At 40.8% G+C, this 15,113-nt stretch overlaps 2 protein-coding genes across 2 annotated transcripts; one reads left to right on the forward strand and one right to left on the reverse strand.

Annotated features, from left to right (window-relative positions):
• Window positions 1-1,992: 1,992 nt before the first annotated feature.
• On the reverse strand, window positions 1,993-10,075 carry LOC310941448 (DENN domain-containing protein 11-like; the record flags this gene model as incomplete). The annotated part of the gene is made up of 9 exons (XM_083906626.1): window positions 1,993-2,188; window positions 2,298-2,366; window positions 4,058-4,208; window positions 4,307-4,438; window positions 5,776-5,914; window positions 6,058-6,214; window positions 7,686-7,844; window positions 8,049-8,148; window positions 9,682-10,075. The coding sequence occupies 9 exons, from the start codon at window positions 10,073-10,075 to the stop codon at window positions 1,993-1,995; spliced, it is 1,497 nt and encodes a 498-aa protein (XP_083762752.1).
• A 611-nt stretch (window positions 10,076-10,686) lies between these two features.
• On the forward strand, window positions 10,687-14,986 carry arl1 (ADP-ribosylation factor-like 1). Its single transcript, XM_083907203.1, has 6 exons — window positions 10,687-10,761; window positions 11,351-11,488; window positions 12,362-12,443; window positions 12,698-12,809; window positions 12,991-13,169; window positions 13,935-14,986. The coding sequence occupies exons 1-6, from the start codon at window positions 10,758-10,760 to the stop codon at window positions 13,963-13,965; spliced, it is 546 nt and encodes a 181-aa protein (XP_083763329.1). The 5' UTR covers window positions 10,687-10,757; the 3' UTR covers window positions 13,966-14,986.
• The last annotated feature ends 127 nt before the right edge of the window (window positions 14,987-15,113 follow it).

A 15,113-nucleotide genomic window follows, 5' to 3' on the forward strand; every position in this document is an offset into this window, starting at 1 on the left:
CACCATGGAAAATATGCTTCAGTTTAGTTTCTTACAGCGTACAGTTGGACGTGTGAGGATTGATTGGGGGATTTCAGTGACGCACAGGGTCGATGGGATCATTATTGTCTCAGAAAACACATTCAGGTGATCCCATTTCTTCACAGATCGTTACAGTAATTGAATATTTACAGTCAAACATTTGCATCTGAACAACACAAAGCAACCAAATACAAAAGAAACAGAAAAGGTAACTTGTTCACAGCATAAGAACATGACCAAAGCACCAAACTGAATGCGGTGGCATGATTGTGTAAAAAAGAAAAAAAAAAAAAACTTTTCAGATTTACTGTATTTCCACCATTTACCCCCAGTGATAAAAGAAGTAAAAAGTGCAAAGGACTTTCCCCTGAACACAAACCTCAATATTTCACATTACTTCTTTTTACTATACCTGATGTATGAACACCCTCTGGCAGAATCTGAAAATGTCACACAAAAGGGAGAAACGTCTAAAATCTGCATAAATAAGCATGTGAATTCATATTAACAGACAAAATAAGGGTGTAATGTGGAAGAGGTTGCTGGTTTTAATGTTCTTCAGAACTTTTCTTTTTTTTTTTTAAGCTTCCTAGAAATTATCGGCCAAAAGTTATATTACTAACTGTTAATTGTGTGTGCTATCTATCCAGTATTGCGTGAAAGACCCACTGGCTACTTGAACAGAAAAAAGGCTACGACTACTGTTTTTCATGTGGGTTTGTAATTATGCAACCATTTGCAAACGCTAGCCAAATTTTCATTACTATAGCTTTCAATGTCTCATATTTGTTAAATGCTTTGAATGTTGCTCATAATTCAACACACTGTATTTAGCTGAAAACTGTGAGAGCAATGAGACTGAACCAAAAAACCACCTTCAGGTTGTGGTTTAAGCTGAACAATGAGCCGAAACTTGCCTGTGAAGTTCTGTATAGGGTTGAATGTTGGATTTTTACCACAGGTGATCTTTTCCCCATTGTCGTCCAGTCCAAAAACATCAGTTATAGCCGCTTTAGGTCTGAAGGAGCTAAAGATACGTTAGAGTACATGTGCTGCTGGAGTGTCCCTCAACAATAGGCTCATCTTAAAAGGTATATCATTGTTTTTAATCCTATTTCTTCTTAGATCTCCTGCCGTCAAACAAATCTGATTTGTGTCTATGAATGAGAGAAACGACAATTGTTTAAAAGCTTCCTCGGAAAGGCAGGCCTTTTAGACACGATAAGAAAATCTGATTTGGTTTCAGCACAAACAAAATACATGATCATCAGTCATGACCATTAATGGAAATGCTGAATAGACCAAATCCATCAACTGGTAATTTCCCATTCAAAACAGCAGTAGTTACAGACGTTGATCTTAAAGCTGTGTTTCCACACATTCTAAGAAGTGAGGCCCTGATTCGGCTGCAGAGACTTGAAATGGGAAATCCAGCACTTGATACTATGATAGCAACACAGCAGGGAGTTGGACCCCATATCACATACATACATACGCTGACACATTACACACAAAGGAACAAAAATATTTACAGAAAGACTGCCACTCTCACACATTATCACCAGTTCACCTGCTTTTGTTCACTGAAAATCTCCAAACCACAAACTTCACATGAAGTGAAGTCTGCTCTATCATTTAAATTACGTGTCCAAGTACTTTCCAAGTTCCTCATGAATTGCTCCTAAAGTTCAGAGTGGCATATTCACCTCAAATGTGAGTTAATCTCCATGAATGTGTTTGAAGCAGAGCTTAAACTCAAGAGAGGCTCACTGTTCTCGTTTCTCGTCAACAAAAGCCAGACAGAGACGTAAAACAAAAATAAGTTATACCAGAGAAGTTTCTGGAGGCTCAAACAGTCCTGAAGACTCTAAGAAGCCAGTAGTGCAGCATCGGGAGTTGGCTCGAGGCAAATCAACTTCCTTTGTAAGATCAGCAGTGATGACAGAAAGAGAGGACGAGCCGTCTCCTCTTTCAGCTACAGCAGAGCTGCTCCGACACCAGCAGAGTGTCATAGCCATAGATTTCCAACAGGTGGAGCAAGAAGAGCCTGTCCCCGTGAGGATCCAGACCCATTGCTCGCACACTTTCCTGGGTCAAGATGGGATCGGGGCTCCCTGCCACCTCACTCAGGGTCTGGAATATCCGATTGTTTTGCTCCAGGAAAAACCTGGAAAAGTTTGAGAGAGCAGGTGAGAAGAGAGCGGTGCACGACTGCCGTCAAACTGTTGTTATTGCAAGTGTTTAATCCGAGCTCCACTGATCGATTAAATACTCACAGAATAAACAGATCCTCTTCACTGGAAATACAGTCTCCGTTTTCCTCCTGAGAGTACAGCAGAATCTGCCTACTCACAAAAACATACACACACACACACACTTAAAACAGTCTCCTCCAAAAACCTACAGGCCTGAGAGAACCAGTTTGAGTTTTACAGCCAGGATATGTAACATAAAGTTTTAATGATGGTGGTTCTGTCTGTTCTCTGAGTCAGTGGAGTTAGACATTTTGACAGGTCACTGAACAGAGAGCCATCTTTTAAGGTGCTTTTCCTGCTGATGGTAAATTCACTGCTACCATTAGGGATGTGAATCTTTGGGTGGCTCACGATTCGATTCGATTCCGATTCTTAGGGTCACGATTCACGATTCAAAATTGATTCTCAATTCAACTGATTCGATTCATACGATTCGCGATTCAAAAATTGATACAATGCATAGTGCGTTAAGGCAAATTATGGCATAAAAACAATACAGTTTGTATAAGATAATGTGACAATGTGATCACACAAAGGCAAACTTAAGACAAAAGTTAAAGGTGCATTATGTAATAAATCTAAAGCAACCTAATATGTCACAGAGACTCAGGAATAATGTTCATATAACAAACTGAACTCACCACCAACAACAGTACAGCCAAAATATTTGCATTAAAAAAATATATTTTGCAGTCTGCAAATCATGTTTTGGCATGTGGCGCCACCTACCGCCGTCTACCAATCATTGCAGTCAGTAGAGTCTCAGCTGCCGAGCAACCACAGGTTGCCAGTTATGTCAGAAAACGAAAGCTAAAAGACCTCGGTATTTTTAATTTGAATGTAGTAACCGTTTTTGGCCACATTCTTACATATGGCACCTTTAACATTTATTCATTCAACACAAATAAAAACTTACTTACCGTGCAAAAAAATAACTTGCATAAATAAAAGCTTAAGCACACTGCCTTTTTCTCACAGAAGTTACACAAATAAACTGTACACAGATAACACAAACTGGTGTTTAATGTGGTTTTTCAAAAACAAAAAAAATATATATTTTTTTTCAAAAATCAATTTTTGAAGTTTATGAATCAATTCAGAATCGCGATTCCTATGTGAATCTATTTCCCCCCCAACCCCTAGCCACCATACTAAACATCTAAAGGTCTATATATGATTAAAAAAAGAGGAAGAAATACAAAAGAAGATGATGATGATGGTCTACTTCCTCCATTTTTTTTTTTACAGGTTAATTTGTTTTCCCATATCTTAGTTATTGTAAATATGAAAAGACCAAAACCAACCCAAAACTGGACTTACACTGTCTGTGAGAGATTGGTTCCTACTAAAGTAAATCTCAAGAAACAGATCTGTAGTCAAGCAAGGTATAAGTTTTACTTTTCAAAAGGTAATATCCTAAAAACAAGCTACATATTAGTTAGTTTAATAAAATAAACCAAGCAGGAGGAAATTATGCATTTGTTGGCCTCTATTCTTATCGTAGTGGAATTGATAAATATGACTTTTCATGGTGAACCAGCACAGCAGGAAAACCACAGCTGTTAATGATTACATTAATGATGGCTGAGTCCCATTTAGCTTGTGGTGTCCACTATCACACTGTCCTGACTTACATGAACTGGACAGAGCTGTCGTTTTAATGTGATCAGTAACACGTGCTTTTCTCTGGCTGCACAGAAACTGATTGAATACATTAATAAAACAGCTCTAACAGCTCATTTTCCCGCACGATAATTAGAGTGAAGCGTTGTTGTACGCACCTCTGCTCCGTGAGCTTGCGATATTTCTCCCGGTCTGCAGTGCTGAGGCGCAGCAGAGGCTTCAGTCCGTCTCTGTAGGTTTTTACATTCTGATTGTCGACGTACACGTCATAGAGATCTTTCTTTTCCTCAAAGATCTTCTCAGTAGTACCTGGGCATGCAAAAATAGCACAGAAAGTGTCAAATTCCTATTTCAAATTAGTTTTTTTTATTTTTCAAATATCGAGTGCGTTTCCAGCAGTCACTTACATGCTACATACGAGAGCTCGTTCTCCAGGGCGCTGATGTCAGCCACGTTAACATAAAAAAAGGGGCGGAACTCAGGCACGGCAGTGCTGACCCCAGGGATGGAGATGTTTGCCAGGCAACAGCAGCAGTACACTGAGAGACATGATGGGATGAGTGTGGGAGAGGAAACAGAGGAAAACAAGATGTGCATAATGTGTGGGCTTTTCTAACATGGATACACCTGGAAATATCTTTTTTTAGTTAATGCCAAACCCAGATAATTTCAAATATAGGAGGGATCTTTAAGGTGGGATTATTGGCAGAAATTAAATGTAATTATTGTAAGAATTTAGACAAGGGCCTTGCTTAACAGTAGCCACCATATTGCACTGCAAACTGAACAGAAAAAAGCATCCTTTCTAGTATGCAGATGCTACTATAGTTACTATAGAGGAGAAGGTGTAGGAGTCCTGTTTGTTACAGTCTCACCATTAGATATCAGTAATTCTTAGGCCCCATGACATTTTTATGTTTTTTAATTAAAGGAATAGATCAATACCATTTAGACTGTGACTGTCCAATGTGAAGCCATTACAATAGCATGGTGATTAAAGGTCCACACTAAAAAATGTCACTTTCACAATCAATTTCTGTACAAATTATAGTGAGCTTCTGCAGCCTGTGACCAGTCTTTACACTAAGCAAACTTATTCTGGCTCCACCTTCACAATAAAGCGCGTGCACGGTCCGTGACGGAGACGGGCAGAAAATCGGTTTCAGTTACACGGCATCCACATTAGCTCCTGCGAATTGCAAATTGCGCTTTTTGTAACCAGAGTCCCGGGTTCAAAAGCCAGACGGATACATCCATCCACCTCCTGTTATGATATATGACTGCAGATGTGAACGAAAGGCAGAATTTGTTTGTTTTTTGTGGCTTCGATTTGGTTACATTGCCATTTTAAAGTGATAATTATAAAACAGTGCATTTGTATGCAACTTTACCTGTTAAAAAAGGTCATCAATTGCCTTTAAATGAGCGCACACGCACACACGCGCGCACACAGTTTCCATATATTCAGGGGTCATTACTTACATGGGGTTAACCATGTAAGTAACTCCTAACCCCTAACCCTAACCGTAACCCCAACCCTAACCCTTGCTGGAGACTTACTCCAACCTAACCTTACCCTAACCTCAACCTAACCCTAACCCTAACCTCAACCTAACCCTACCCTCAACCTAACCTTACCCTAACCTTACTTTCAACATATCTTCACCTTAAAATATAGTGATTTACGCTATGGGGGCATTTTGTCCCCATAAGGAAGACAAGTCCCCATAATGTGACTGTGTAAACAGATTTAGGTCCCCACAACATTAATAATACCTGGACACACACACACACACACACACATACACACACATTATTTGTATCAAATGTCAAATAATTCCTTCAAACTCTTGTGATTTCACTTCACATTTCTCACCTCTGTAGCAGACCACACCCACGGGCGGCGGGGAGAAGATGAGGATGCGTCTGCGGAGCAAAGCGAGTTTCCACAGCACCATGATCTGCTCTCCAAAGAAGCGAATGAACTGGGACATACAGCCTGCCGGGTGCGTGATCTGGTCCACAGGTATTCACACAAACACAAATACACACACACACACACAAGCACATACGGTTACCGTGTAATATCATGTAAGACACTTCAGCTGAGCACAGCTCTCATTGCTGAAATCTACATGGAACATGGAACATCTCCTACCTTCATCTCAGGGTGCATGTTGTGGTTGATAGCAGCTCCCCAGGCACTGGCTGGACATGCAGTAACAATACCGTCTCCACTGGGGGGCAGCAGTGCCCTCTTGTCCTCGTAGAAGGCCTCCAGTGGGGAGTAGTGGCCTGGGGAGTGGAGTTGGAGCCTGAAGACGGAGATAAAATAACAATTCAATGATGTCATAAGAGATAATGACCAAATGAAGACTAAAAAAAAAAAGCACGGCAGACACTGTGACTTGTTTTAGCAGGAAAAGCACAGGTGCATGCACTCGGATACCTTATATATAGATATAGATACAAGGGTAGCTAAATGGAACTCAGCCATCCTTAATTTGACTATTTACAGCTCAGCTTTTTGCTACTGTGACCGGTAGTGCCATGAAAAACACCTCTTAATACACTCTAAACAAACATTACTAAAGAAACCACAAGCCGGCCAAGGGCCAACACATTTGAAAATACATGATTATTTACTGTATATCAAACACATGCAATCATAAAACAGTCTTCAAATGTCTTTGAGCAGTCGACCATCCATATTATGCACAGACTTACATAAACTATTCAGCCGAATAGCTGTCCGGCACTGTGAGTTGTGTACATTTAAATGAGCCGATTTTTTATATCTAAGCTTATACTCAGAATAAAATTATGTTAAAATAATGTTAAGATCTTAGAAACACATACATTCCGACATCCACAGACTAGATTAAAAACATATTTGGTTTGCTTTGGGTTTTTTATATGATAAGTTATTGACTTAAATTATTCCATATATTTCAATGTTTGATTTCATGGTTATGCATTGGTCACATTAGTAAAATATCCTGAAGGAGAATCCTGTTTGACATAATTAGCACCTTCTCTATCAGAGCGGTTTACAAATAAATTGAGAGTACATTATGACACACAGGATTGTAAAAAAAACGAGCCACATGTGCCAAATATTGAGAATAATAAGCTTTTCTCTGTAGTCTGACGTCCCAACAAGAGAAGACGGATATTGGGCTCAAAATAAGAAAAAGAGAGGAGGAGAGGAAATGAAGAAAACAAGGAAGCATCTATAAATTCCTTAACATCTACCTCATGCGCAAAAGAGACCTCCTTTATGTAAGAAACAGACAACTGCCACCATGTCAGTCAGCAGACAGGGAATCTGGCACAAGCTACATGGGAAGTGATGAGTAAGAAGCATGATCGCTCTCCTTTAGAGGCCAGAGTGTGGGAACGAAGCAGGATCAGGGAAAGCCGAGAGAAAGGGAGGCTTTCAAGAGGAGGAAGTGTGACAAAAGAGATGTTACACTGAAGTTACAGAGGCCTGTCCACACCAGGGTCAAAAGACGAGGTGGTGTGTGAGGCATCCCACTGGGGCTGGTGCCATTTTTGACGTTTCGCAACCTGAATTTTCCCACTGTTTACTGACAAATATCAAATAAGAAATAGGCTCATTTTCCCTGATTCTTGTCAACGCAAAGCTCCCCAACAGACAATGGGAATGAAGTGCGTGCCACGATGTGATTAACACGTGTGTCCAGGTGAGCAGACGGAAGCGTCTGTGTCTTATATCAGCAGACCACACCCTGTAAACATATCACACAAACCAGCTGCTCTTACCTGACCTGGTGCTCCAGGAAGCTCATATAGCGGTAGAGCAAGGTGTAGGAAGTAGACAGGATTCCTACCGACTTCATCCTCGCCCCCCTCTCCACTGTGCTCTCCACAGCCATGTTGGCAAAGCAGGCAAGGCCAAAGAAGCCGCCTTTCCGGAAGTAGCTGTTGGTGCAGTGGAGAGAAAGAGAGGCAGACACATGAAGGCATGAGGATCCTGCCAGTTTAGCCCTCTTTTTTTTTTTTGCCAGGCAACACTATGTTGTGCTGTACTGGCAGAAGGAAAAGGCAGGGTTGCAACCCCAATACTCCCAATTAGCTTCATCCATTTGGTTTTATGCACTTATACACACACACACATATGCTTACATAAAGTCTGTGGTGACTCTGTGGGAGCCACTGGCGATGGCTTTGAACTCCACTCCCTCCAGGTCCATGTCTTTAGGCAGACACCACTCCAGCATATTTCCTATCACACACACACACACACACACACACACACACACACACACACAAATGAGACAGCAATAATAGAAAACACACACACAATGACACGGGGAACAGGCAGTGAATATGCATTCGACTCATTTCATTTCCTTTTTTTCATGACACAATAGCGCCCTGAAAATCATTATGCGTTAGTTTGTAGAGAAGTGACGCCTGAGCGACAGCTGAGCAAATACATTCCGATAGGAGCAGAGATAATGACTCGGCTCGTGTGGCTTTTCAACCTAATCATTAGCCACAAGTATCAGTTTGTGGAGTTTCTGTATGTCAGTTTCAATTTCAGGTCTGTATGAGCCTAAAAGTCACCAAACGCACTCTGTAGTCCATTTGACAGCTGTGACTGACTGTAGGTATTATGCAGCACTGAAGGTATTGTGTGCCATCACTGCCGGTTAAGAAAATCTGGATGGTTTACTTTTTTATCTTAAAGGTCCAGTGTGTAAGAATTAAGTGACCTCTAATCACGAGACTGCAGACTGTAACAAATGGAGGACCCCTCCCTTTTCCCTGAGAAACCAAGAAAGATGATCTTTTTTCTTACCCCATGGAGTGGCACATGGTGGCACAAGATGGCTGCCTCCATAAAGTAAGGCCCTTGCCCGAGGTACAAATAGTCTCCTTTTTCAAGTAATTTAACACTTAAAACATGCATACTAATAGTTAATATATTCAATCAAAGCTGTATAATTGTATATCTGTATAATTCAATTCCAAATTCTATTCTATTCTAAAAAAATACTTCCTGGTCTAGTCTAACGTACAGTATGCAACACACAAATGGTATATACTTTCAGTGAAGACATATTTATTCAAAGAACTAAATATTGAATGTTATGTCAATCTGACAAAAAAGCAGAACAAGCACACGCGTCAGTTGTTGGTCCCAAAATGTGAGGACACTTTTTGTTCATTCTACCAAGCACCACAGGTTTATTTTGACTGTGTGTGTGTGTGTGACTTTGCACACTTAATGTACCAATCTGTAAAACGATAGTGTCCAGCTCCACCCTGCAGGCTTATCCTGTGAAATCAAGGAAGCCGTTCTCCCAACGATTCTTCTATTTCATTATAGTGTGTGTGACTTGATTTGCTCTTCTACTTTTTCACATGGGGCTCATCCTGTCTTTAAATGCACCTTGATTAAAAATGCATAGAGCTGCTGTGCATAAAGCACAAACTGAAAGATCACAAACCTCATCATCCTGTCATTGCTGCCATGTCTGCTCTGTAGTTACACTACAATGGATGACATGCCTTTTTAATAATGTCTCTAAACTTATGGCCAGGTCAGGAGAAGCCACACCTGTAGGAGGGGAGTCTGCAGACTTGGATCATTGAGGGCGTCAAACAGAAGGATGTATTGATTTTATCAGTCCAGTCTTTTCCTCCTCTGTCTTGTACACCATACCATAACAGTCTCCCTTATTCTGCACACATTAATATCATTTGAATGATTACAGTTATGATTATATGCTGTAAAAATGTGATGCCCCACCTGATCTGGTATTGAATGTGACAACAAAAACCGACACAATCTGGTCCTTTTCCTCCCATGTCACCATCCTGTCTTCCAGAGACGCCTCCCTCGTTCCTATATCCGACAGATGCTGCTCCTTGTCGGGACACAGCCCTTCATCCGTGCCCGCCGGGGTGATGGAGGTCGTGGGCGGGGTGCTGCAGACGTCTGAGCCGGAGACAGACCTGGGACCTCCTGGACCGCTGCTCCACCCAAACACAGGCGCGTTGCATCCTGATGTGGCGCGGCTGTTGGAGGGGCTCGACAGCCGCTCCTTGGGGTGAGCTGCCACCGGTGCTGTACCGCTGGGCTTCTCCGCGGACGGAACCTCCTCCCAGTCCAGCAGAGGGGCTCGGTCCGACCGCTCCACCATCCTGTCGGCTGTCCCGCCTCGTCAGTCTGGCCGTGGATTGTATATGATGTCTCAGCCGACAGGCACCAGGTCCATCCGTGGATAATAATTCTCGCTCAGAACAGTTCCCGCATTGTTCTAAAAACTGTTCCGAACATTTGCAATCAGCAACCAAATGAAGGTTTCGAGGAGCAGCTTTTCACATCCACCTTTAGTGTGGTGAGTGGTCATAAATTTGATGCTGCTCAGAGAAGGCTACTCCTTCGACTAAATTCGAGTTGCATTCAAAACAACTCAGTAGCAACTGTCTCCGTCCCTTCACTCAGAAAAGCCGTGGAACAGTTCAGAACACGGATACGATTTCGCTTCTTGAACGCGCCCCGCATCATAGCGTCGAAACAGATTTTTTCCACAAGTCGCACTTTCGAGTAATAGATTAGCATTTAATAAAGTACTGTGTTCTTTATATAATCTCAGACAGCATCCATCTATGATATGTTGTTGAAAGTATTTCAAACATATGTTTTTGTCGTGATTAAAATGTTTGACAGTTAAATAGGCCTTCTGATGGAGTGGAAAGCTGCGGCATAAAATCTAAGAGCGTGTTGATGACGTCATTTCGGGGACACGTCAACCACACGGAAGAAGGATTCTGTCTCAACTGCACCTGCGTTTCTCACACAAGGAGCACAGTCCTGACGACATGGGTGAGTATATTAATAATCTATCGATGAAAATATATACATTTATTTGTCCTTTTGAATCCGAAACAATGTGTAAATAGTGAAATACAGGCACGTTTTCTCCGCTTCCCCGAACGTCCACTGACTGTAGCCAGCCAGCTAGCTGTCGTTACTCGTTTCAGCGACTGCCATATTTTTCATCCACGGGAGTTTTGGTGTAAATAATTTCACAATAAATATGTTTCTACTCAACTATTCCTCTCTATAATATTCTACTCGTTAGAAGCAAGTACACAGTCAGTATAACTTCACAATTTGTGTTTTTTTCCCTATGCAATTCCCTCATGTTCTGGCTACTTTAGCTAAGCTAACCTCTTCATACTTGCTCAATATAAGATTTAAAGTAAGCATTACTTCTGTTTATGAAATTTGAAACGATCAATAATGCACCAGAATACATTATCACAGCTTTAAGGTGAAACCTTAGTTAACCAGATCGTAGTTCAGATCGATGCAGTACATTGCACATTAGGTGATAAACGATACATTTTCGATCCACTGATCAAAAGCTACTTTTCTCAACATTGGACCAATTATTTGTGTTTTGCTCCAGGTGGATTCTTCTCTAGTCTTTTCTCTGGCCTTTTTGGCACCAGGGAGATGAGGATTTTAATCCTTGGTTTGGATGGTGCTGGAAAAACAACCATTCTGTACAGGCTACAGGTTGGAGAGGTGGTGACGACAATACCCAGTACGTACTGCTTTGTTCTCGTCTGTTTTCTAATTTCCACCCTATTCTCACACACTGTTTTAGTTTTCATAGAACTGTACAACTATTTTTGAGTCATTTGAATATAAATCTGCAGGTAAATGCTGCCAGACTTGACAGACAAAAAACATTCTTGTCAACATTCTTCTTTGATGTGACTGGAGCAGTCTGGTGGGGAAAACGAGTTTAACTGGCCCTAAATCAACAAATTCTGTTAGAGCCAATAGAGAATTGACTGACATACTTTTTTCCCATTGTCCCTTCTGCAACACTAATTACTGACCAAACAAACCAATAGTTGGTTTGTGAATGAATAGAAAACAAATGTTTAGGCCACCAGAATCAGAAAATGCTTCCTAAATCACAAGAATAATGACTCAGAGTTGTCTGTGGGCAGGATTCACAAACATCTCTCAACTCACTTTTTATGTGACTATATACATTTGCTCATTGTTTGCTTTTCAGGGGAGTGGTTTTGATAACATACCCGCTTTCACGTGTCTATGTAAATTGTCGTTGGCATGCTTATTTGCATGTGTGTGGATTACCTTTGGTCAACATTTTATAAAAGACAAAACACCAGTATTAATTATTTAACATGAATAATGACCAATATTTCTCTCTCATAGTGAAAGATTTAAGCAGACCCACTAAACACAGTATTTTAGTATGTTACCAATTCTGTCAAAAACACCTAAAATGTTATATCCTGAGATTTACATTAACAAAAAAAAGCTGTGTTTACCGGTGGTTTTACGTAATTACAGAGCTTACCGTGTGCATCTGCATAAAACAGTGTAGAGAATCTGGTTAATGTCCTCTTCCCTTACTGCATGTGGATTTGTTTTCACACAGCGATCGGCTTCAACGTGGAGACAGTCACATATAAAAACCTGAAGTTCCAGGTGTGGGATCTGGGAGGACAGACCAGCATCAGGTATGTAGAAGTGGAAACCTGTAGCTACCAGGTGTGAACGAGTGGATATGAAAGCTCTTACCTGATGTTTGCTCAGTCAGCAGCACTCAGGAGATGGGAGTACAGATAAATCATGTTTTCACATCAGATCATTGATACCATTGTTTATTTAACCTAAATTTATCTCTTTTAAGTTTGTGTCTCTGTGTTTGTCTTTTGATCGTCTGATCAAAGCTCAGCTGCTCTGTGATGTACCCCCCCTCTCTGATTCACAGGCCCTACTGGAGATGTTATTACTCAAACACAGATGCAGTCATATATGTCGTCGACAGCAGCGATCGCGATAGAATGGGCATCTCCAAGTCTGAGCTGGTGGCCATGTTGGAGGTAACGGGACCAAGTCCCATTTTCTACTGCTTTATGTCATCCAATGAAATCCAGACTAAATGAAAGATGACATGCACCACCTTGAAACCAAATACTTTACTAACTTGCTGGTTTGAGGGGAAAACAAATCTCAAAATGTTTGCTTTCATTGTGTCATTCTGTAACTGTATCTCTTTTTCAGGAAGAGGAGCTGAAGAAAGCCATCTTGGTGGTGTTTGCAAACAAACAGGATATGGATCAGGCCATGACTCCCACCGAGGTGGCAAACTCTCTGGGCCTTCCTGCCCTTAAAGACAGAAAGTGGCAGATATTCAAGACCTCGGCCACAAAGGGCACAGGCCTGGACGAAGCGATGGAATGGTAGGTTTTACTCTGCGTGCTATTGCAGTAAATACGAGTAGGTACGTTAGTAATGGGGGTCTGACGTAGTGACCGAAAGAATACTGATGAAACATTGTTACACTGTACATTGAATATTTTTATTCATTCATGTGTAGCACATGTCGTCTGCCCCGTTTACTGCTGGGTGTTCAGATCCTTAAAAACTACAGTTAATCCTTAAGTCTGGCATTCAAAGTTCTTCACAAATTCCAAAGATGCAACAGAATAGATTGCTATATTGTCTTTGGAAATCTTTGTTGAAAAAATTTGTTAATAGTGTTTTGCCTTTTCCACATGATGTGGATTTGGAATGAGCTGTCTTTATCATTAAAGCACACACAAAATATAAACAAGGATAGGGACAAGGATTAAGAGCATAAAAAAAAATGGGTGAAACGTTATCTTGTGGCGAATAAAGCTGCTACGAGCACATAAAGTGGGATTGAGCACAGATATGAAGGTCACTTCGATGTCTCAGCCTATACAGTCGTTTTCATCTACTGGAAACATGTTAAGGGTTGATGAGACAAATTGCACTACTACAAAAACCATGCTAATTGGGGGGCACATTTTGTGAATCCAACAGTCTTACATTTATTAATAATAATAATAATAATAATAAATTATATTTAAGGCGCCTTTCAAGACACTCAGGGTCGTCATAGTGGCCTTGAAAAGGTTAATTGGCTTCCTTAAACCTGTAGATACTAGGCTGAATTCTATTCACTCCATCTGTCCCTGCAGGTTGGTGGATTCCCTGAAGAGTCGGCAGTGAATCTGGCCCTCCTTCTCTGTATATATTCCTGACCTTGGACCCATCTACACGACGCCCTGCGACTGACCACAGTCCCCTTCCCCCGTGTCTCATTTCCCTTTGGACCATTGATTGCACTCCTTTCCTCTCTTCCTGTCGTTATACCCACCTGAAGTGTTGGCCAATTCCTCCAAATGCCTTCCATGCTTCTGAACTGACAAGCGAAGGCTGCAGTAATGCCTGGACTGTGCTCACACAAACACACACACACCGCCATGTCCAAGGTTGAAGATTTTTAGAGCCTTAGGGCTGCAGTGATGATGGACATTTTTGTATATTTAGGAAATGCAGTCAAGTGTCAGTTGATAGTTGAATGCCGTCTGTGGACAAACTGATGATTTTGTGTAACCATTTGTAACCGTGTCAGCAATTAAGTTATTGTAAATGAAGTGGAAAAAGTCAAATGTATCTGAGCGCAAGTTTCTTCACTGGACACTGCACCACTGAGCTAAAGCTAATAGCAGTCAAATTATGGATTTATCAAGAGGCAGAATCCTCTCATTAAAGTACAAACATTGGAAGTCAACAACCAAAATTAACAACTCGAATCAGTGAAAGCAGCTACTGGTTTTAGCATGCTTCATGTTCATGTTTAGTGCAGAAAATAACAGCAACTTTGGAAAACATGGCTTGTAAATTATTAGCTGACCTGGTTAAAATGTTGTTTAAAAAATCAATTTAAAAAGAATTTGACTTCAAAGTGACCAACAATGCATTTCCCTATATCTGTGTCCTTAAGTCAGGTGTTACTGCAGCACGAGCTGTTTTTGTAATTTAGTCAGACAAAAGAAATTACATGGAATTCTACTTGTGTCGTTAATGTTTTGTTTTTTTAAATTCTGTCATGGTTAAGAGTCTTTTTTTCCTCCTTGTTGAATCCATTGAATTGAACAGCTTTGGCATATTAGTAATTTAGTTACTGAACACTAACTATATGCTCAAAGTTTTATGGTGACATATTTATAACTGCTTGTACAGTGAAAATGATTCTCAGTAAAGATTGATATCAAGTGATTGTACAACCACTGTGTTAAAACTCTTGATTCTTCATTTCTAAAACTGGAAGACTACCAAACCAATTCTTCAGTAAAAAGGGTGAATTTTGTTTA

The sequence above is a fragment of the Microchirus variegatus genome (genome assembly GCF_963457635.1).
Source record: "Microchirus variegatus genome assembly, chromosome: 20".
Classification (NCBI taxonomy): Eukaryota; Metazoa; Chordata; class Actinopteri; order Pleuronectiformes; family Soleidae; genus Microchirus; species Microchirus variegatus.

Bases quoted from the DNA above. Each gene is read 5' to 3' on its own strand.
- arl1 (XM_083907203.1), top strand. The intron at 11,489-12,361 runs GTACGTACTGCT...GTTTTCACACAG, and splicing joins GGTGGTGACGACAATACCCA to CGATCGGCTTCAACGTGGAG. The intron at 12,810-12,990 runs GTAACGGGACCA...TCTCTTTTTCAG, and splicing joins AGCTGGTGGCCATGTTGGAG to GAAGAGGAGCTGAAGAAAGC.